Source organism: Pongo pygmaeus, chromosome 22 (genome assembly GCF_028885625.2).
Source record: "Pongo pygmaeus isolate AG05252 chromosome 22, NHGRI_mPonPyg2-v2.0_pri, whole genome shotgun sequence".
Lineage (NCBI taxonomy): Eukaryota > Metazoa > Chordata > Mammalia > Primates > Hominidae > Pongo > Pongo pygmaeus.
Genome location: NC_072395.2, coordinates 54,179,467 through 54,203,224, shown reverse-complemented (window position 1 = coordinate 54,203,224; position 23,758 = coordinate 54,179,467). Strand labels below are relative to the sequence as shown.

The window sequence follows — 23,758 nt, the reverse complement described above, 5'->3', positions numbered from 1 at the left end:
AAACCCAGGTAGAGGCCAGGGCTGGAAATGTGTATTAGGAGGTTGCCTCTAAGATTGAGTACACCTCTAGCTGGCCTATTTTTTCAGATTCTATAAAGAACAGAATGAAAAAGCTCTGGGATGTAGTCTACTTACATACCCATACTTGATAAAAAGCTGCTTTGTGAAAGCTACACAGAATGGGGAAAGAGGCACAAACGTTAATGCTTTACAACATCACCACCTAGTGACAGACTTGTGAAAATCCCATCCGTTGTGTCCCCTCCAGCTTAGGGATGGTGAAATAGGATAAATCATCTCCTTCTTACTAGAAAGCAGATATCCTACTCTGTTTCTCCAGTAACTATCACTTTACCTCCTAATGGTTGGAGATTCTTTCTTTTCTCCTCATTTGGATATTGTCAGACAAAAAGTGTCTAGTCATTGAAAGCAGTGTGTATTTAAAGGATTGGCGTAGCAGCTAGATCATGGCTCATGGATGATGTTCATTTCATTCACTAAGTACTTCTGCTGTGCCCAAATTGGTGCACACCCCTCTCTAGAGACTGACCACTAAACTGGATTCTTCTGGCACAAGTGATGCATTAGGCTCTGAAAGTGTAGTTCAGGATGGCGGATGGACCAGAGTGTAGTGCAGAGAAAGAGCCGGGCTGTTGGAGGGGAACAGAGCTGCGTTCCTCCCCACTTTTTAGCTGTGTTTTTCTGGGCAGGTGACTCAGAGATGGTTTCTCGTCTGTGAAATGGTAGAACGTCATCTCCCTGCAGGGTGATCACGGGAGTGACTGCACACAGGCATTGCCAACCTGGTCACCCTCAGTCCCCAGGACCAAGCTAAACCATCTGTCCCATCCTTAAGACTGCTGAAATGTGCTTACTGAGTTTCTTCTCTACAGGTGTTTTCTTTCCACCTGTAGGGTTTCCAGATTCTAAAGCACTTTACCCTCCCCACTTTCAGCATGTTTTGCATCTTAATGATTGAGCCTGAACCCTCCCTTCCATTCCATTTTATCCTTGACATTTTCCAGGAACCCACAATGAAGGAGTGGACATAATGGACCGCCAGACATGTGACTCAAGAGAAGTATTTACAAAACATTCCAAAAGCAACAGGTTGGGAGTATTATTTATTCAAATAAACAAAAATGTTTTATTTCCCTTTCAATGCTATATATCTTAAATTGCTGGAACATACAAGTATAAAAATAAGATTATTTTAGAAAACTCCAGTTTTGAAGGACACAATAATAGTTCAGACATTTGTCAGTAGCTACGAAACCACTTTTAACATGGAATGAATATCCCTTTACTCCAACTCTTGGTCTTATTACATTTTTAAATCAAATCAGCGTGCTGGAAATAGAACAAAATTCCCAAAGGGAAATATAAAATAATTTAAGCATTTTCAGAAATACAAGTTACACTTAAGAAACTTGTATTAAAGGATGTTAATCTGAGAAAAACAGAAAACTAACATTTTGCAAAGCACTACTTTTTGCATCTGTTTGAGAATACACAGTTTGCAGCTCTCCTGCCAGAAGCGAAATACTGACTCTAGCACAGCAGAAAAGTCATCAACTTTAAGAAAAAAATGAGTGGTCACTTTCAATGACTGAACATAACATATTAAACTTTAAGAATTTTTAACAATGCAAATTAACAGCAATAGTAGAAAATACATCATTTCAGATTATAAAAATTCAGCTTTTATTAACACATGACAAATCTCATTCATTCGCTGCCCTCTCATAAGTGCTCAGTAACTGCTACACAGAATTTCAAACCTCACTGATATAAATGAGAGAGATGACATCTACAATTAGAAAAATGAGGAAAAAAATCTCGTTTTATACCACTAGCAACAAAGAACACACAATTGTATTAAATTTCTTAAGAAATGTTATTTTGTGCAGTTTTCATTATAGATTAATTAGCTTTGTTCACTTTTTTCCCTCCATCTTAAAAAGGAGATAATCTTTTAATGTTTTCTTAACGTTTCATTCGGGAACACTAATCTTAGAAATGCAAGGCTTGTGTAAAATTTTACTTCAATAGGCACAATGTAGCAAGCGAAACCATACTCATATCGGGGAACTTGCAACAACCTCCACATATAGCACTCAACAGAAAAACATAAGTCCTGACCTTTGGAGACACTTCCCTGCTCATGATATTTTTATCTGTCCATGCCTTGTGAATAAAAATGCATTTTTATTCCAACCCAAATGAAGAAAATCCTATGGAAAAACATCAATGTCAAAGGCTAGGCTGCCAAGGACACTCAAGTTTTCTAGCCTTTTATTGATACCACGAAAGTGACAGCTGTGCCCAACTTACTGAAATCTATATTATAAATCTATCTTTTCTAATTATAAATCTATATTGGAAAAAATATTTTACTCAGATGGCTATGTGTGAGGCACACGTGTGTTCTACACAGTTTGGACTTTATCTGGTTGGTCTTACACAAATAATTACCCATCTGTGAAGGGAACTGCTCACTTCTCAGGGCTGCCCTGATTCCCGGAGAAGAGACAGATATTTTACCATCACACCCTTTCCTGAGATGCTGGCAGAGATACCAGGATGGCTGCTCTCACAATAGTGTCCAAGAAGTACCCGAGGCTCAACGGGGCACCCAAGCATCAGGGACCAGGTATCCACACGTTGCTCTTGCCGTGGCTGGATTCGAATTTATCAGGAAGCTTTGTGATGTCTCTTGGCCCAGCCACTATCCACTGCATACTTTTTAAGCACACAAGTGTGATGTAAAAGTTATACAGTACAATTTAGTTTGGAAGCACTGGACATCTGTGTGTAATAGCTGATGATAAGAAACCCAGAGGAAGCTCAGGGCAGGGAAGAAAATACTGTATTTATTGGTGGGAGTTAGGTATCCTCAACACCTGTGATAGATTCCAGCCACTGATGCAACTTGAGGTTTTGCTGGCAGCACTAAGCAGCGTGGCTATGTTCTTACTTCCACATTCCACATATGTGGCTAACAGCCTTCGCCCACCTCTAGGGTGACACCAACAGCCCAGGGAGCCTGCTCACATCTGAAAGCCGTAGTTTCTGCTCTCAAGCCTCACCTGGAGAGCTTACTGAAATGCAGATTCCCTGTTCCGTCCTGCACTGACCCTGAATGGGGCTGGGTGTGCTCCAGGACAACATGGACCTTCCAGGGACGTGGAGCCCAGGGAGCAGGGCTCCCACGCTAACAGCAGTGAGACAGGAGGGAGCTCCTTTCCTGGAAGTGTCTGACAAGACATTCTGGAGAAAGAAGCTGTCGGATGTTCGGAATGCATGGGCTGGGCTGGCTCAGCAGTGCTGGCGGAAACGGTGAGGGCCCAGCTGCTGTGCCTCTCAACGACACTATCAGGGTAACTGCTGCCAGGAGCCTTCCAGATGCTCAGACACCACAAGCCACTTTACCAGCCCCCTTTGGCCTCAGTTGCTTGACCCTCCCCTAAGAACTTCCAGGTGCACGACCTTGAATCTGCCTGTGTCCTGCTTGGGTCTTGAGACATCTCTAGTTTTATTAGGACAGACGTGTTTTACACATGGCTGTCAAGCAAGTTTCTCTTGGCCTAATTGTTCCTCTGACAAATAATCAATCCTAAGAAGTTCCTTTAGAAAATACCTAAAAAGTAGACTGTGCCAAAAATGCGGGGTGAAATGAGGTGCCCACAGCATCCTGGGGACGTTCTTGGCTGGTGCGGACCTCCATGCCCCACTGCCAACTGAGGGGTGGGACCTCTCTTCTGGCTCCTTGCCCTGCCCTCTTTTCAGATTCTGGAACTTCCCAGGTCCCAGCCATTCTGTACTCTCCATCTGTTGAATGAACCAATCCTTGCTCCATGTGGGCAACACCCGGGCCGCCCGGCCACAGTCTCTCCCTTTGTCAAAGCTTGTCACTTACACATGACTCCCACTTGAATATTCCTGAAGTTTGGAATTGGTGGATCTGCAAAATAAATCACATCTCCAATGGATTCAGCCACTTTAAGGGGAAAAGAAATCTAAGGATGGCTGGAATGAAACTGCATTTTCCTTCTTCTTTTGAGATGGAGTCTTGCTCTGTTGCCCAGGCTGGAGTGCAGTGGTGCAATCTCGGCTCACTACAACCTCCGCCTCCCCGGTTCAAGCGATTCTCCTGCCTCAGCCTCCCAAGTAGCTGGGATTACAGACACGCACCACCACTGTTGGCTAATTTTTTGTATTTTTAGTAGAGACGGGGTTTCACCATGTTGTCCAGGCTGGTCTCAAACTCCTGATCTCAGGTGATCCACCTGCCTCGGCCTCCCAAAGTGCTGGAATTACAGGCATGAGCTACCGTGCCCGGCTTAAACTGCATTTTCTGAAAGAATATGTGCTGCTTATTTTGTTAGCACACCTTTAATTATATTCTTATTCTTTCTACCCCTCCCAAAATGTATTTTTCCAGCTTGCCATTTAATTGGTAAACAGCTATAAAGTTCAAATGTGAAATTCTTAAAACTCCCTAGAGACATACACAATAACTTCTGTGGCATGGACTTTTCTTGGCATTAAAAAAATCTAGTACCTCTCTTGGCCAAAACCGCTAATTTACACTTTATGGTGTTGGGTCGTTTTTCAAAAAAAACAAAACAACAACAAAAAAACTTAGTGGCAAGTTTTTCCTCCAAACAGTTTTCTAATCAAGTCTAATAAGTTTGTGCAAGAGAGAACACATAGGGATTCCACTCGATTATTTGATTTCCACTCATCAGGATAAAGTCTGTGAAATTCAATTACTGTTGTTTGTGGAACAGACTGTTGAACAGTGATTTATTCCCAATGATATCGAGTGGCATTAGTCCAGAACTTAGAACTGAACCACACGTGGCAGCTCCACCAAGTGGGACAGGGAAAGAGGAATTTAACAAGTTTGCGCCCGGAGTATTAAATAATTAAATCCCTCTTCACCTCTTAAATAAAATGATGGAATCCCCAACTCACAACTGCTTTTCAAAATCTATTACCCAAAGCACTGCAGAGTCATTAATGCTGTCTTCCTGGGAACTACTTTCACAGTTTTGAACAGTAACTGACCCCAAATTTATCTCCAACCCAAACCTCTGTGTTTCACCATGAATCAGGCAAGGTCCTTCCAAGTGTTCAGAAGTGGAACCTGTTGTAGAAAAACATTCCCCACGGTCACACACAGGGCATCTGTTTCTTGAGTGCTAAGTACTTGGTTTTGGTTCAGGAGAAATACAAAATAGTGCACACTGGGAGATTGGACACCAATCACTTGTGGCTCTTTTAAATTCCCAAGAATAAAAATAGAATTGGTCCCCATCTCGTTTCTTGCTATTTTTAATAAATGGTTTCAGTTACTGAAGGCAGGATTTCATTTCAGACTTCCAAAGAAGTTATCAAGAAAATAAAGCAGCATCTATTCATTTCCCATCAGACTTGACAAGGTTTCTGATAACAATCTAATGCTAAGTTGCACCTTTTCAGGCAAGGACCGTCTTCCAGAATTTTCCACAGTGTATTACAAGGTAAAAATGACACCCTCAAAGGGTTGTTAATTCCTTTCCTGTTCCAAGCAAACCTCCTTGAAGGCTTGCCAAGCTAAGCATCAATTTGCATAACTGGAGGAGGTGGGTGTCACTAACAGGGTTTTGACTGGAAGTCCGATTTTCAGCAGCAAGGCATGCCAGAAAAATGTCCCACATTCAATTGTCTATCTCATTTTGTTGCTAAGTTATGCTTTTGTAGTTTCAGTATTTTCATCAAAATGTCACATCCAATGACATGCGATATGAAAAGATAAAGAAATCTGATATGAAATACAGAGCATGACGGCAAACTTCACTCACCTACTCTACCTGGAAACCTCACTTGTTACTTTCCTGTATTTTAAGAACTATGCCTGTTCATCTGCTGCAGGAGGAAGCTCCCCGCCTCTGAAACCTAACACAATGCAACGGAACAGAAGATGCCTGTATGAAGAAATAAGCAGGAAAACTAATCAGGGCATGCCTGCGATTCCCTCCTCTTATTTCAGGGGTTTGAATTTTTCACAGCAAGGTGAAGGTACAATCTAGGGGTGTTGGCTTCACTCCTGTGCAAAGCGGCCCACAAAACAGCAACCATGGAAAAAGCCAATGGGATGAGAATTGGATTTCCAGACATCTCTCCGTGTGAAATGCATTCTGAGATTATGAGTTCTCAACAAGCTGAGAGCAGACGTGACAACGGGCCCTGATACAAGAGCCCCCTCCTCCTGTTCTGTGCCGTCATGTTCCTTCCAAGAGGCTGCAACTCAAATCTTCTCTAGTGAAAACAGCGCAGAAGGTTCTTCTGGCTGCTGGAGAGTCTTCCAGGACACCATGACAAGCCGACGTGGCTCCACGTCTCTTTAGCAGAGTTCTATATTTCTCAGTATGGTGGTGACCTGGGGACCCAGGGAGCACAGCAGATGGCTGAAACATCCACACGTAGCCTACTGTGAATACAAACGATACTTCTGCAGGAGGGGACACTTAGCACTTTTGGTGGAATTCTGTAATATAGCCAACCCACCCCAAAAGAAATGCAAAGGGAACACTGAACTTGGCACACAAGCAGGAGAGAGGGGATACTGTCTTTTAACTCTTCTCCTAATGACATCAGGTCATATAAGGCTATGTCAAGGAAACGGCTTCCACTTTTCTTTGGCAAAGGCCTCAATAAGTGACAGAAAGTAGGGACTGCCCCCCAAATAAGGCTACCACTGCACACCTGTTACCAAAGATTAAACACCCTCAAAGGAAGAAGCACAGAGGTCAACTGCTAAACAATTTAAGCTGATTGGATGGGTATGCTTGAGCCTAACCAGTTCTGCAAAGGGAAACACACGGCTTCGAAGCACGGGGATAAGTAGACGTTACCTCGTGTCTTCTGCACATCTCGCATCTTCCTTCCCTGACAGCTGGTCAGAAATATGGGCATCAGGCCATTTCCCTGTTTCCCAAAAGGGTAATAGCCAACCTACTTCCAGAGAAGATTTGGAAAAAGAGACAACTAAGCTAGTGAAATAGAATAGTTTTTTCTCATCAAAACATGATTTATTAATTTTAAGCAAGAGTAAGCATATGTGATAGTGGCCAGCTTGGTGACAGAACTCTTCCTGGTCGATGCACAGTTCAGCACCTGTTGGGTCTTGGCTGTTGGGATGATAATTCTTTTGGGTGAGGGGAACAGCCGTGGTCAAGGCTGCCTGCACCCCCACCCAGGCACAGGACCCTGGGCAAAGTCTCAAAAGAGGTAGTGTTTTTACTTTCGCACCAACAATACAACACAAGTATTGGGTACAAAAGAGGAGATTTCCTTCCCCTCTACCTCAGCGGGCAAAAGGCCTTCCATCTTCAGAAGAGGCTTGTGAGGACCATTGGTTGATGACCTCCTAGTGAATTCTGGCTCCCATTCAGAGCACAGAGAAACCCACAAAAGGGGCCTGCAGCTCTGGTTCCAGGTCTCAAGGGTACAGCTTGGTTACATCCCCAGGCCCCAGGCTGATTCTCCTGCCATCATACTGCAAGCCTTCTTGTACCACTTTGACCCAGGTTGAGGTCTGGCGCAAAATACCCTCAAAGGCGATTAATACAAAAAGCTTCCTGTAAGCTAAGAGGGGTTATCAACTATATGCACTTATTTTTCCAGAGATTGAAGAGAGAAGAGAATGAGCCAAGGCTTGGTTTTGTTTTGTGTTGGTGGCACATGTAGACAGTTTGGCATAACGAACCCCATAGAGCCTGCAGCCCAATCCACTCTGTTTTGGTTTAGAATGAAGTTTTTTTTTTTTTAATTATTTTTCTTGGAAGTAGGGAGGATTTGAAAGCTTGAAAATCAAGAATCAAAAGACAGTGAATCTAGAAGGCATCTGGGAGCAGAACAGAGATTGAAGACGGGCGGGCACAGGAGAAAGCGCCGCTGTCGATCCCGGCTGCTGCCCTGGAAGTGTGATTTTCTTAATAGCTGAGTTCATGGTTGCTTGAGGTCAGGCCTGGCTATTCATTTCCAGCGATGTCTGACCAGAGAGGACTCATCATTGACGACCTCAGGGTCACGGGGTCGACGCTGACACCGGAACGGCAGCAGCAGCAGGACGATTAAGACAAGGAGGATGGCTCCACAGATGCTCATGAGCGCATAGGACACGATCCACAAAATGGGCTCGCTCAAAGACTGAGCGGGGACACAGTTGCTGGCTACGTCCTCTGTTGAGAAAGGCCCGGAAATTTCAGACACTGCAGCACCTGCAATTTCTGGGGAGACAGAAAGGGAAAATCCACAGCTGTGAAATGAGCGGTCCACCTCTCACATTGGACACAGACAGAACCCCTTGGTTTATTAAACCACAGTTAAAGTCCACTGAGGTCCCAGTGGCTTAGACAGCTCAGGAAGCACAGCTCAGCGTGCCTTTGGGGGTCCAGTCCCTGCAAACTGGAACGACGACGTGTTTTAAGGTGTGTGGGTACTGAGCCTAGGTGTGGAGGGGAACTGCAGCAGGGCACATATGGAAGCACCCTGTGCTTCATGGAAGGCCAGCGACACTGCAGTACTACACAGGTGAGAGTGTAGGTCAGCACCTGGTCGTGACAGCTGCGTAGGTTGTGCTTCCTCAGTGGAGATGAAAAAAGAGGAGAAAGAGAAGGAGAGTTCACCGCAGAAAGCTCAGTTGGACCTGCCTGTGTCATGGGGAATTTTCCCTGGTGGAGTCAACCTGAGTTCACTCTCTACCATGGATTCTACAACAGATTGGGACCTCATACCAGCCTGACTCATAGTCTTAGTGGGTTGTGAGACCTCCCAGGGTCAGGCTGGCTTGAGAGACCCTCCCTGCCCCACTCTTATCCTAGGTCTCATCAACAGCCAGGAGCAGTAAGTGAACGCAACACCTAATTCATGACATCACTGGTGACAAAGAGAAACAGTTAAAAGTCACCCGGTGACTTCTGCTAGAGACTCTTGAATAACTTCAAACCAAGAAGGAAGTTGAGATGATTTCTTAAAGCCAGTTTGTGGATTATCCGTAGACTTCCTTTCCCTACACTAGGCTTCTCTGCCCCTTTCAGGAATATGGGATCTTAAGCTTTACTTGTAATACGTAAAAGAAATAGGCCTCATTACCCATTTTTCCTATATTTAATCACAGAAATGAATATTTTGGCACCAGAAAATAACACTGCTAAGCATCTGATTTTTCTATAACTAAAGCCTCAAGATCTTCAGAGCTGCCAAATAATACCCTTTTCAATTGAGGAAAGAAAAAGTCAAAATAACAATGGGATAATGACCTGAAAAGAATGGTTTTAAAATCAGAGGAAAACAGGCTTGATTACTTTGCAAAGTGACTGCATTTTCTTGCTAACGTGGATTCTGTCATAATATGGCTTTCCTAAGTGCACTGAAAAAGAAAGGCAATGAACAAGAGCCTCCCAACGCCTGAGAACAGAGGGATGCACCCTGCACAAGAGCCTCCCAACACCTGAGAACAGAGGGATGCACCCTGCACAAGAGCCTCCCAACACCTGAGAACAGAGGGATGCACCCTGCACAAGAGCCTCCCAACACCTGAGAACAGAGGGATGCACCCTGCACAAGAGCCTCCCAACACCTGAGAACAGAGGGATGCACCCTGCACAAAAGCCTCCCAACACCTGAGAACAGAGGGATGCACCCTGCAGTCAATCTACACCCCCATTTCCTGGTTTGTAGATAATGATCTTCTTGCTATGTCTTTACATGGTGGAAGAGACAAGGGAGCTCTCTTGGACCGTCTTTAATAACGGGCAGTAATTCCATTTACAAAGAAAAGCTCTGCCCTCATGACCTAATCACCTTCCAAAGGCCCCAACTCCAAACACCATCACCTTGGAGATTAGGTTTCTATTGCGGGAAGTCAGGGACCCCGAACAGAGGGACTGGCTGAAGCCATGGCAGAAGAACATAAATTGTGAAGATTTCACGGACATTTATTAGTTCCTCAAATTAATACTTTTATAATTTCTTACACCTGTCTTTACTGCAATCTCTGAACATAAATTGTGAAGATTTCATGGACATTTATCACTTCCCCCATCAATACTCTTGTGATTTCCTATGCCTGTCTTTACTCTCTTAATCCCGTCATCTTCGTAAGCTGAGGATGTATGTCGCCTCAGGACCCTGTGATGATTGCGTTAATTGCACAAATTGTTTAAACAATATGAAATCTGGGCACCTTGAAAAAAGAACAGGATAACAGCGATGTTCAGGGAACAAAGGAGATAACCATTAGGTCTGGCTGCCTGAGAGCTGGGCAGAACAGAGCCATATTTCTCTTCTTTCAAAAGCAAATAGGAGAAATATCGCTGAATTCTTTTTCTCAGCAAGGAACAGCCCTGATAAAAAGAATGTGTTCCTAGGGGTAGGTCCCTGAAATGGCCGCTCTGGGAACGTCTGTATTTTACAGTTGTAGATAACGGATGAAATAAGCCCCAGTCTCCCATAGAGCTCCCAGGCCTATCAGGACAAGGAAATTCCCGCCTAATAAATTCTGGTCAGACAGGTTGTCTGCTCTCAAACCCTGTCTCCTGATAAGATGTTATCAATGACAATGGTGCCCGAAACTTCATTAGCAATTTTAATTTCACCCCGGTCCTGTGGTCCTGTGATCTTGCCCTGCCTCCATTTGCCTTATGATATTTTATTACCTTGTGAAGCGTGTAATTTCTGTGACCCACACCCTATTCGTACACTCCCTCCCCTTTTGAAAATCACTAACAAAAACTTGCTGGTTTTGCGGCTCAGGGGGCATCACGAGCCTGCCGACATGTGATGTCTTCCCTGGACGCCCAGCTTTAAAATTTCTCTCTTTTGTACTCTTTCCCCTTATTTCTCAGACTGGCTGACACTTAAGGAAATAGAAAAGAACCTACGTGAAATAACGTTGAATTATCGGGGGCAGGTTCCCCTGATAGGTTTCAACATAAGAATTTTGGCAGGACATAAACATTTATTCTATAGCACTAATTATGCAAAGAAGCAGGAAAACACAGTTCATAATAGGGAACAAAATCAATCAATTGGAACTTAGTAAGAAATGGCACAGATGATAGAATTAGCAGGCAGGATATCAAGATATTTATTATAACTGTATTCTACTCAGGATGCCAGAGAAAATGTTAACCATGTTAAATAGAGACACAGAAGATATTAAAGATCTAAATCAAATTTTTAGTGATAAAAATTATAATATGTGAGATGAAAAATATACTGGATGGTTGTAAGAGCAGATTATACACTGCAGAAAAACAGACTAATGAATTTAAAAAAACCAAAACAATAGAAATGAAGCAGAGAGAAAAAACTGAAAAAAAAAAGAGAGAGAGAGAACATCAGTAAACTGTGGACAACATCAAGCTGCTAAATCATGTAATCAGAGTACTCAAAAGGAAGAAGGGATTGTGAGGCAAAAAATATTTGAAAAAACCAAAAATGTTCCAAATTTTATGAAACTATAAACCCACAGATCCAAGAAGCCCAAAGGACCCCAAACACAAGAAACATGACATAGATTATAACAGTGCACTGCTGAAAACCAGTGATAAAGAGAAAATTTCTTAAAAGCAAGGAGAGAGAAAAAAGAAATATTATCTACAAATGAATAATAATAAGGATTATAGATGATTCCATGTTGGAAGCAATGCAAACTAGAAGACAAAAGAGTAACATCTTTAAAGTACTGGGGGTAGAAGAAGCCCTGTCAACCTAGAACTCTATACCCAGCAAAAATATCTTAAAAATGAAGAAGAAATAACAATGTTTTCAGTCATACACAAGCTGAGAGAACTCATCACAGATTTCCACTACAGAAAGTTCTTCAAGCAGAAGAAAAAGGACATCAGAAGGAAACTTGAATCTACACAAAAGAATGATGAACACCAGAAGCAGGAACTATATAGTAGTTATAAAATCTTTACTTTTAATTTTAAATATTTACAAAGATAGTTAACCAATTAAAGCAAAAATTATAACAATTGCTGGGTGGCTTATAATACAGGCATAGGTGAAATGGATGACAATAGCACAAAGGACCAAAGGCAAGAAATGGAAGCCTATTGTTGTAAGGCTCTTAGACTATATGAAGTGGTAGACTGTGGTCAGTTAAAAAATTTACACTACATATCCTAAAGCAACCACTAAAATTTCACAATATAGAGTTATAGCTAATAAACTAGCCAAGGAGATATAAAGAAATAGAAAATAATCCAAAAGAAGGCAGCAAAAAAGGAAAAAAGGGAAAAAATGGAACAAATGAGACAAAAAGAAAAATAGTTTTCTTTCTTGTGTTACTGGTTAAACACAGACATATCAATCATACATTAAATATAAATAGTCTAAACCAGCATTTGGCAAATTTTTTCCATAAAAGGCCAGATAGTAAATATGTTAAGCTTTTTAGGTTAGCTTCTTTTTGATTTTTTTCAACCCTTTAAAAATTTAAAAACTATTCTTACCTCACAGGCCATACAGAAACAAGCTACATGCTGGATTCAGCCTATAGACTGTTGTTTGTGATCTCTGGCCTAAACATCACAACTAAAAAACACCACAACTGCTAAATTAGATAAAAAGCAAGATCCAAGTATATTCTCCCTACAGGAAACTCGCTTTTAATGTAAAGACTCAAAATGTTAAAACTAAACAGATGGAAAAAAACTATCATATTAATGCTTATCAAAAGAAATTCAGAGTGGCTATATTATTAGACAGAATAGATACAGATAAAAAATTACTAGAGGTAATTTTTTATGATAAACTACAGTTTATCACAACGATAAACTGTTCCCTTCATAAACAGGACGTAAAAATCCTAATGTTTATGTACCTAATAATAGTATTTCAAAATACATAAAGCAAGATTGATGAAAATGCAAAGAGAAATAGACAAAATCCACAAATATAGCCAGAGATTCCAATATCCCTTTCTCAATAATAGAGCAAGTAGACAGAAAATAAGTTATGATATAGAATACCTAAACAACACTATCAACTAACTTGATCAAACTATTATAAAATAATCCACCCATAATAGCAGAATATACATTGTTTTCAAGAGCACAAGAAATATTTACCGTGATAGACTATATTCTGGACGATGAAACAAGTTTCAATAAATTTCAAAAGATTCAATTCATAAAAACTATATTCCATGCCCACACCGAGGTAAAATTAGAATAACAGAAAGCTTCTGGAAAAATCCCTAATTATTTGGAAACTAAATAACACATTTGTGGCCAGGTGTGGTGGTGGCTCATGCCTATAATCCCAGCACTTTAGGCGACTATGGTAGGAGGATCACTTGAGGCCAGGAGATGGAGGCTGCAATGAACTATGCTCACACTACTGTACCCCAGTCTGGTGACAGAGCGAGACCCCATCTCCATTATATATATATTTTTATATATATATAAAATCTTTGTGTCCTGGGGTTAGGCGAAAAATTTCTTAGCTATAATACCCGAAAGCACAATTTGTAAAAGGAAAAAAGTGGATTTTATCAAAATTAAGTAAGAACTTCTCCTCTTTAATAGAAAATATTAACAGACTAAAAAGACTTGGCAAAAATATTTGCAAGCCAAATTTCTGATAAAGGACTTGTATTCTTAACATATAAATAACTCTGAGGACTCAATGAGAAAACAAACAACCCTATACAAAAATGGGCAAGAACATTTGAAAAGACATTTCATTTAAAAAGATGCATGAATGGCAAAAAAGCACATGAAAAGATATTCAGGATTATTAGTCATTAGGGAAATGCAAATTAAAACCACAATGAGACCACTAAATATTAATACCTATTAAAATGAAAATACTGACCATATCAAATGTTGGTGAGGATGTTTAACAACTGGAACTTTCATACACTGCTGGCAGGAATGTGACATAATACAGCCAACTTTGAAAATGAGTTTGGCAGCTTTTTAAGAAGTGAAACATACATGTTACGTAACTCAACCATTCTACTCCTAGGTGTTTATCCAGGAGAAATAAAAAACAATATATATGTCCAAGGATGTGCATGCTATTGTTGATAACAGCTTTATTTATAATTGCCAAAAAACCCAAAACTTGGCAACAATCCAAAAGTTCATCAACAGGTGTATGGGGATGAGGAAACTATAATGCCTAATTGATCTGCAATAAAAATGAACTTTAGAACATGAAACATTATAGATGAACCTCAAAATAATTTTATTGTGTGAAAGCAGTCAGACAAAATGGAATACATACTGTATGATTTCATTTATATAAAATTCTAACAAATACAAACTAGTCTACAGTGACAGAAGGCAGGTCAGTGGTTTCCTGGGAAAGGCACGGGGTCCATAGGACCTGGGAGGCAGGGAAAACAGCTCAGGCATATGATCACTATCTTGCTCGTGGTGATGGTTTTGAAGGTGCGCACACATATAACACTTATCAAACTGTATCCTTTCAACATGAACTGTTTATTTTACACCAATTATATCCCAACAAAGCTGTTTTAAAAAGTCAAAAGAATAAGATAGTCAAAGCATGTCAAAGAATAGCACATCTGTTATAATCTCATTGAGATTAGAAAAGAAAGACCGAGGTTGGGCTCGGTGGCTCATGCCTGTAATCCCAGCACTTTGGGAGGCCGAGGCAGGTAGATCACCTGAGGTCAGGAGTTCAAGATCAGCTTGACCAACATGGAGAAACCCCATCTCTACTAAAAATACAAAATTAGCCAGGCGTGGTGGCACATGCCTGTAATCCCAGCTACTCGGGAGGCTGAGGCAGGAGAATCCCTTGAACCCGGGAGGCAGAGATTGCAGTAAACTGAGATCACGCCATTGCAATCAAGCCTGGGCAACAAGAGCAAAGCTCCGTCTCAAAAAAAAGAAAAGAGAAGAGAAGAAAAAAGAAAAAACAAACCAACCTCAGTCACGCTGACTACATGGACATTGATTTTAGTACTGTTCTTCCAGTTGAATGCCTGAGTTCATACCCATTTTTTCATATGTGCTGTGTGTGCTGTGTATAATAAAAATGCAAAAAAACCCCAATAAAATTAATTTTCTTCAATGTAGATGTATTACTTTTTATTTTTTTGAGATAGGGCCTGGGTATGTTGCCCAAGCTGGAATGCAGTGGCTATTTATAGGCATGATAGTAGCACACTGCAGCCTCAAACTCCTGAGCTCAAGCCATCCTCCCACCACCTCAGCCTCCCGAGTAGACATGTATCACTTTTATAATTAAAAGAGTCATGGATTTTGTTTTTAAGTTTTTGAAAAGCAGCGCCAGTTTAAGATGGTCACACATAAAGCATTATCTGGGAACAACTGTATTCTCATATTTGCTAACTAGCTGCTCAGGATTAGACGAAAGCTGATTTAAAATTCCTTCTGGGGGCTTTTTCCAGGAATGCCATTCACCGCACGGTCTCTACATTTATTACTTACGCTAGTAATTCTATGGTTTTAAAGCAGATTCTAATGTTTTATACTGGATTGATTTATGAGAGGCCATTGTATGCAGTGGGTGAGACCATGAACCTAGGGCCAGACTTCTGGGGTTCCAATCCTAGCTCCCACATACAAGCTGTGTGATCTGGGCCAAGTTACTTAACTTCTTTGACCCTCAGTTTTGTCATCTATAAAATGAAGGTAATAACAGCCCCTACAAGTCAGTCTTGTCAGAACAATCAAGTTAATAGATGTTAAGCACTTAGTACAGTCCTGGGCTAAGATCGGTGCTACGTCTAAGTGTCCACTGTTACTAAATTGTTATTTTTAATTCTTTCATCAATGTCTCGAGTTACAATTTTAATTGTGTATTTTCTCTGAAAGGTCAGGATCTGGTTGATAATGAGTGCCTGTGGAAGATCTATAATTTTACCAAGGATAAAAATTATAATGGTCAGGTCTTTTTCCCTATAGCATACAAAATAATGAGAACTGTCCCGCCACACTGATTATCTGGTACTGAAATGCTTTCTGAGTAGGCATGGTTTACTTAGAAGAACATTCTGGAGTTTCAGGATAGGGTTTCTGGACCCAGAGCCAGATTTTTTTTTCTGCAACCATGTGAAAGCTATGGAATATCTGGGGCCCTCAGTGTTCTCTTCTGTAAAATGAGGAAACAGAGCGGCCTGATCTACACCTTTGGGGTCCCCTGGCTTTGGTATCTTTTGATTGTAGTCTAAGTAGATGGTAGAGGAGTATCTCTGAAACTCTGCTCTTAACAGCTAACTTTCCTATTTTTAAACATGAGCATGTACCAGATGATCCACTTTCAACCTGCAGCAAGAAAAATTCACAGTCAAATGGCTGCCATAATCCATCATGTGCCTCAAGTTGTACAAGCTGAGATCTATACAGCTCTTGGGTGCTAAATGTCTCAATCTATAAAAAGAGATGGGTGGTATTTCATAAGCTTTGGATACATTAAAATAACAGAGAGTTGTCAATTTTAACACTCTATTATTTTCGTAGCCGTAGGACACTTGGCCCAGCAACACAGAGGCGGTTGAAAGTGCTCCAGTCCCTAGTATCTGTGTCAGATATGAGACGCTGGCCCGAGCCATAACACACCCTGACCTCCAGCCAATCTGACTGCAGTAATGATTCTCAGCAGGGGTGGGAACGGGCTGAGGAGAGGCAGGGGAAGCATAAGAGAAGCATCTGGGGAACTTTTTCCAAAATACCCATTACCTTCCCACCCACCACCATCCTGCTGTGCCTTGGCTGGAAAAGGGCGTGAGGATGTTGACCAGGTGTATTTTGAAAAAGCTTCCCAGGAGATTCTAATCAAGGAGCTCCCACTCACTGCTTCCCCCACCCCAACCCTTAGGTTAAGTGTCATCAGACAAACACAAATGACCATGAAAACACACACACACACACACACACACACACACACACATAAAACACTGAGAGAGAAGGGCAGCTTCCAAAGATTTGGGGTCCTCAAACAGTGACTGGTGTGAAGGTAGAACCTTTTCCTGCTGCAACAAAGAGGAATGAGGATAAAATATAACTTTTTAACTCTATAGCTGAGTCCAGAAGTAAGAGACTTTCCTCAACCAGAAATGGGCCTTAGGGCTGGGGTTCCCATGACCAGGAGGGGTGAGAGACTTGACCCTGGGCACCAAGGAGGTGGGCACTGGGATCAAGATGCCTGTGCAAGCCTTGCCCATTGGTGAAAGGAGCTGGGAAATTCTACCAACAAGGAAGCCTGGCTCAGCTCAGGGACTAAGAGGTTGGGGGAGGAGGGCAAGAAACTCTCCCATGAGAAATGGAGCCCCTAAACCTCCACCTCAAACATGGCTGGCATCTAAATTCGCAGAACCTGGTATACAAATCCCAAGATTCTCATGGTCTGCGGACACTCAGCAGAAACATATGCAAAATTGCTTTATAGCAACACTTTACAGCCCAAGGCACACTGCACTCTCTTGGAAGAAAAAGTGTGCTCCCTCTAAATATAAGCTCACAACAAAAAATTGCAAAGCAAATGAGAAAAAAGCCTACTATGAGAGAGCAGCCAGCAGACACAAAAACAAGATGAACTCCCCATCAGTGATGGAAAAATAGAACAATGTGCACAAGATTATACCACAGCTGTGTTTAAAGTGACTAAAAACCCATTAAAATACAATTTTTTAAAAAACTAAACAGGCTGGCTCAAAAGTTCATAAAAGAAAAGAAAAATTAAGAAAGAAGAGTTGGAAATTCTGAAAAAAGAATAATGAAAAGGAACTAATACTATAAGATATATCAATGGAATAGTACAGAAAATCCAGAAACAGATATACATCTCCCAAATATTTACTAGAATTTGGTATGCAGTAATTTTAGGATTTAAAGTAAAAAAAAAAGATAAACTATTTGATAAATGTTATAACAATGGGATAGTCATCCTAGAGGAAAGAAGTTTAATCCACACATTCTATGCCAAGTTAAATTAAACATGAAAGTACTTGAATAAGTCACAAAACACTTTTAGTGAGGAAAGCCATTTAAAAGGTAACAGTAGTCCCAAGACCCTTAAAGCAAAATATCAAACTATTTAAATATATAAAGTAAACATTTTCTACACTAAAACATGTCATAAGCAAAGTTTTAAAAATGTACAATTGAGACAGAAATTATAGGTTCTTTTTCCTCCAAGCATATGGTTAAATACTCCATTACATAAAGAGTTCCTACAAATTAATACAAAAAAAGAATCCAACAGAAAACAACGGGCAAAGATATGAGTGGGTAGTTCATAGAAAAGGACAAACAGTGACCTTAGTCATTGAAAAGAAACTCAATCTCACTCATAGAAAGTGACACAAATTAAAACTACACTGAGATCATCATTTTTCACCTGTCAGATGACCAAAATTTCCAAGTAGGTTATCATCTACATTATAAGAGAAGGTATGGCCAGGTATCAATGAGTATAAGCTCTATGGAAGGTAACAAAGTCATATTCATTAAAATTACAAATGTTTACACCCTTTAACTCAGCAATTCTAATAATTTAACCTAGATGTACACTTTCATATATGCAAATGATATATATAAATGATGTTCACTGCAGTATTATTTGTAACAACAAAAGACTTAAAACAACCTAAATGTCTATCAATAATGAACTGGTTAAATAAATTAGGTGCACCCATATAATAGACTATGAGGCTCAAAAAAAAAAAAAAAAAAAAAAGGAAGGACTTTAGGCATTAGTATGATTACCCCTGAGGGAGTGGGACTATGTGCTATATCGTACCTTCTGAATATTAAATAGCCTTTTAAATTAAATAAAAACTGAAAAGAAGATAAAGAAAATCCAAGTCACAATAAAATTGTTACACAACACTATAGAAAAGTTAACTGGCATATTTGTTTATTTATTTATTTAGAGTCAGAGTCTTGCTCTGTCTCCCAGGCTGGAGGGCAGTGACATGATCATGGCTCTCTGCAGTCTTGACCTCCTGGCCTCAAGTGATCTTCCTGCCTCAGCCTCTTGTGTAGCTGGAACCATAGGTATGCTCCACCACGCTTGGCTAACCTTTTGATTTTTTGTAGACAGGGTATTACTTTGTTGTTGATATGGTTTGGCACTGTGTCCCCATCCAAATCTCATGTTGAATTGGGATCCCAAGTGTTGGAGATGGGGCCTGGTGGGAGGTGACTGGATCATGGGGGTGGTTTCTAATGGTTTACCACCACCCCCCAGTATTGTCTCATGATAGAGTTCTCACAAGATATGGTTGTCGAAAGTGTGGAGCACCTCCCCCTTTCTCTCTCTCTCTCCCCCGCTCTCGCCACGTGAAGACCGTGCCTGCTTCCCTTTCTTCTTCTACCACAATTGTAAGTTTCCTGAGGCCTCCCGAGAAGCAGAAGTCTGTACAACCTGCAGAACCATGAGCCGATTAAACTTCTTTTCTTAATCAATTACCCAGTCCCAGGTATGCCTTTACAGCAGCATGGGAATGAACTAACACAGTTGCCCAGGCTGGTCTTGAACTTCTGGACTCAAAAGATCCTCCTGCCTCGGCCTCCTAAAGTTCTGGAATTACAGGTAAGAGCCACTGTGCCCGGCTATGGTATATTTGGAAAAGCATGAGATACAATTTCTAGAAATGAAAAATATAGTCATCAAAATGAAAAACTCAAAAGAAAAAAAAAGACCCGCAAACCAAAGACAATTAAAGAATCCAAAAATAATAAAAATAATAAAAAGTAAAAGTATTTTAAAAAACTCAATGAATAGGTTAAATAGTAGATTGAACATAGCTGAACAGAGAATTAGGCTAATATAAAATGTATCTGAAGAAATTACACAGAATGCAGCAAAGATAGAAAGGAAAACATAAATGAAGGGTCAAGAGACCTGAAATAAATAATGAGAAATCTCATTACTTGAAATGAGAGATCCAGAAGAAGAGACTAGAAAGAATGTGCATGAAGCAATAGTGGAAGAGGTAACGGCCGGGAATTCTCTAAGATTGACGACAAAAGTCATCAGTTGTCAGATTCAGAGAGTGTAAAGGGTATAGCACGATGGGAAAATACCCTATACCTAGACACATCATGGTGAAACTTCAGAACACTATTCAGAACACTAGAAATTTAAAATAAAAGCAGTCTTACCGGTAACTAAGGAGAAGCAACAGATTACCCTTAAACGTATAACAGTTAAGACCAACTAGGGTCTTTTCTTCAGCAATCATCACGGCCAGAGGACAATGAAACTGAACCTTCAAAACACTAAGGGAACACAGGCAATCTAGAATTCCATGTATAGCTAAACTGTGATTCGGAATTGAGGCAAAATAAAATTTACCTTTCATAGTCTTTTATAAAAGACATCCAAAAGCACATTCTTCAGCAGAAAGAAAATTGCTGTGCAGTGTTCCACTGAATGGCAAGTCAACAATTGTTTATCTGTTTTCCTTTGGTTGACTTTTGGGATGTTTCTATTTTGATAAAAGTGATGGTTTTATGTATTTATGTAAGTACTAAAGTATGTATTACTTAAGTTATTTTATGTGTAAAGCTGTTGTGAACCTTCTGGTTAAGTCTCAGCACACTTACATACTCATTTCTCCTTTGCATACACCTAAGAGTGACAATTGCTGGATTCTAGAGTAGGCATATGCTTAATGTTGAATGTTGATTATAGAGTAGGCATATGTTTAATGTGGAAATTGTCAAAAAGCTTTTCCATTCATACTGAATACTTTTCAGAAACTGGGAATCCCTAAATTTAGGACTGAGAAGGAAATTCCACAAACCTATCCTATGCATAATGCTCCATGGTGCGAAATGAGAAATATTTTCTTTAAAGTAAGAAAAAAGACAAAAAAGTCCATTATCACCATTTGTATTCAGTATTGTCTCAGAGGGCATCACAAAAAATATAAATAAAAGATATAACAATTGCAAGTGATTTAAAATATATTATTTGCAGATTATATGGCTGTTTTAATAGAAAATCCAAATGACTCTAAAAACCATTTCTAGAAAGGAGAACTTAGCAATGTGGCTGGATAGAAGATTAATATATAATATATAAAAATTGCATACCCATATTCCCAACAACCCACAAGAAATGCAATGTAAAATAATCTCATTTGTGGTAAAAACTAAGAGGTACTTAGGAATAAGTCTATGTGTGAACCTTTTTGGACAAAATTACAAAACACTGCAGTAGGTCATAAAAGAAGACCTAAACAAATGAAAAGGTCTGGTACATTCATAGGGGAAACTTGATATGGTAAAGATTTGGTTTCTTCTCAAGTTAATTCTGTAAGTTCAATGCAGTTCTAATAGAAATCCCAACAGGGTTTTTCAGGGATCTCAACAAGCTGAATAAAAAGGGCAAAAGTAGCCAAGAGAACTCTGAGGAAGAATAAGAAGGGTCAAGTCCCTGCCAGATATTGTCCTATAACTGAAAAAAAAATAAAACTATATAGCTTAGCCCAGGGATAGACAACTTGACCAGTGGAATGGAACAGAATGGTCAGAAGTAGGCTCAGGCATAAATGGGGACTTGGTACATGACAAAGATGCTATTAAAATTCATTAGATACCTTGCAAAAAAACATTTAACTCAAGTCTAATTGAGCCTCTAGACTTAAGTTCAAGGAAATATGATGCAAAATCAATGCGGTATATCATTAGGAAACAGATAAAACTGAATATGATATATTCTACAAGAGAACTGGCCTTCCAAAACAAAATAAAAAGCAAAACAGCTAATGAAAACATTCTGGGGACACCTGGGGAAATCTGCGTGTGGTCTACATAGTCATGATATTTAGCAAATATTATTAATTTTTTAGGTGTGATTATGGTATTGTGGTTATATAGGAGAATGTTCTTATTTTTAAAATGCATAATGATATATTTAGGGGTGAAAGTCATGATATCTGCAACTTATTTGCAAATGGCTCAGCAAAAACTACATACTCACCTATACACACATACTGGTATATGGCAAAATGTTAAAAATTACTAAATCTAGATGGTTGATATGTAGAACAGCATGGTATTATTTTTAGTCTTTTCTGTATATAAATTTTTTAAATAAAAAAATTGGAAAAATCAGAGGGGAAAACATTATATATTCAATAAGGATGCTGAGAAAATGGAATGTCCTTATAAAAATTAATTTCCTAATTCATATTTTGGAAGAAAATAAAAGGATCCAGTATCTTTAGAAGAAAAAAATCCCTATTTTCTTGGATTAAAGAAGTATTTCTTAAATAAGGCACAGGGCATAATTCATGAGAGAAATACTGGTAAATTTGATTTCACTAAATTAAAGATATATATAAGTAAAAGGCATCAAAACAAAGTAAAAAGTCAGGGAGACTAGATAGTGTAACTCAGAAAAACTAATACCTCAGAAATATAAGGAACTCAGGTCTATCAGTAAAAAGTATGGGTAGAAAAATGTGCGCACTATATTAGTAGAAAAATTCACCCTCAGAGAAGAAGCTCAAACATCCCAAAAACATATCCAAAGTTGTGTGATCTTGAAAGTAATCAACTAAAATGTGACACTATTGCACATACATGGATTAGAAAAACACAAAGACAAAACAAATACAGTAATGCTTTTAGGGAATGGAAATTCTCATATAATGCTGATGTTTCAGCTACTTTAAAGACAAATTTGACTGTAGCCAATAACACTGAAGAGTTGCATAATAAATCACTTAGAAATTCCATTCCTAGATGATCTCATTCACCTACACAAAGACGTTCACTGCAGTACTGTTTATAATTGCCAATACAGAAATAATCCAAATGTTAATTAAGATAAAAATGGGTAATCTGGGTACATTCATAAAGTGAGATAGTATGCAGTCAAAACAAATAACCTAGGACTCATATCAATATGGAAAATCTATAAAATGTCATGTCAAACAACAAAGTCGAGTTGACAAAGGATACACACTACCACAGCATTCCTATAAATTTAAAAATAAACAAACAAACAAACAAACAAATCAACCAACCTAGGTTTTGTGATAAGTATATGGTAGGATGTTTCCAAGATGACTATGAATGACTCCTGGCCTCTACATGCGTAGTCCCCTCCCACATCATAGCAGGGTCATTCTGTGCGACCAACAGAGTGGGGCAGCAGTGAGAACATGCTGCTTCCAAGATTAGGTGATGAAAACCTGGGGTTTCTATCCTGGGTGCCCCGTCATGCTCTCTTGGATCACTTGCTCAGGGCTGACCAGAGGACATCAGGCAGTCCTGGGGTGAGGTCCAAATGGTGAGGGAAGCAGGGCTCCTGCCACCACAACAGTGAGCTTGGAACCAGCTCCTACAATGGACTTCAGACAGCTGCAGCCTCATGAGCAATGGTGGGCCAGAGACACCCGGCTAAGCCCCTCATCAACTCCTGGCCCTAAGAAACTCCACGAGATGGCCAGACATGGCGGCTCACGCCTGTAATCCCAGCACTTTGGGACACCAAGGTGGGAGGATCGCTTGAGCCCAGGGGTTCAAGACCAGCCTGGGCAACACGGCAAAACCCCATCTCTACAGAAAATACCAAAAATTTTCTGGGCGTGGTGACACATGCTATAGTCCCAGGTACTTGGGAGGCTGAGATGGGAGGACTGCTTGAGCCCAGGAGGTGAAGGCTGCACTGAGCCAACATCATGCCACTGCACTCCAGCCTGGTAAGAGAGTGAGACCCTGTCTTTTAAAAGCGA

The 23,758-nt window shown here is 40.1% G+C and overlaps 1 protein-coding gene across 1 annotated transcript in view; it reads right to left on the bottom strand.

Moving 5' to 3' along the window:
* Positions 1-1,111: 1,111 nt before the first annotated feature.
* BACE2 (beta-secretase 2) overlaps positions 1,112-23,758 on the bottom strand; it is a 113,782-nt gene continuing 91,135 nt past the window's right edge. Inside the window, exon 9 of the mRNA XM_054468834.2 lies at positions 1,112-8,279. Within this exon, the coding sequence (XP_054324809.2) occupies positions 8,026-8,279 (254 nt within the window). The 3' untranslated portion in view covers positions 1,112-8,025. The remainder of the gene's footprint in view (positions 8,280-23,758) is intronic.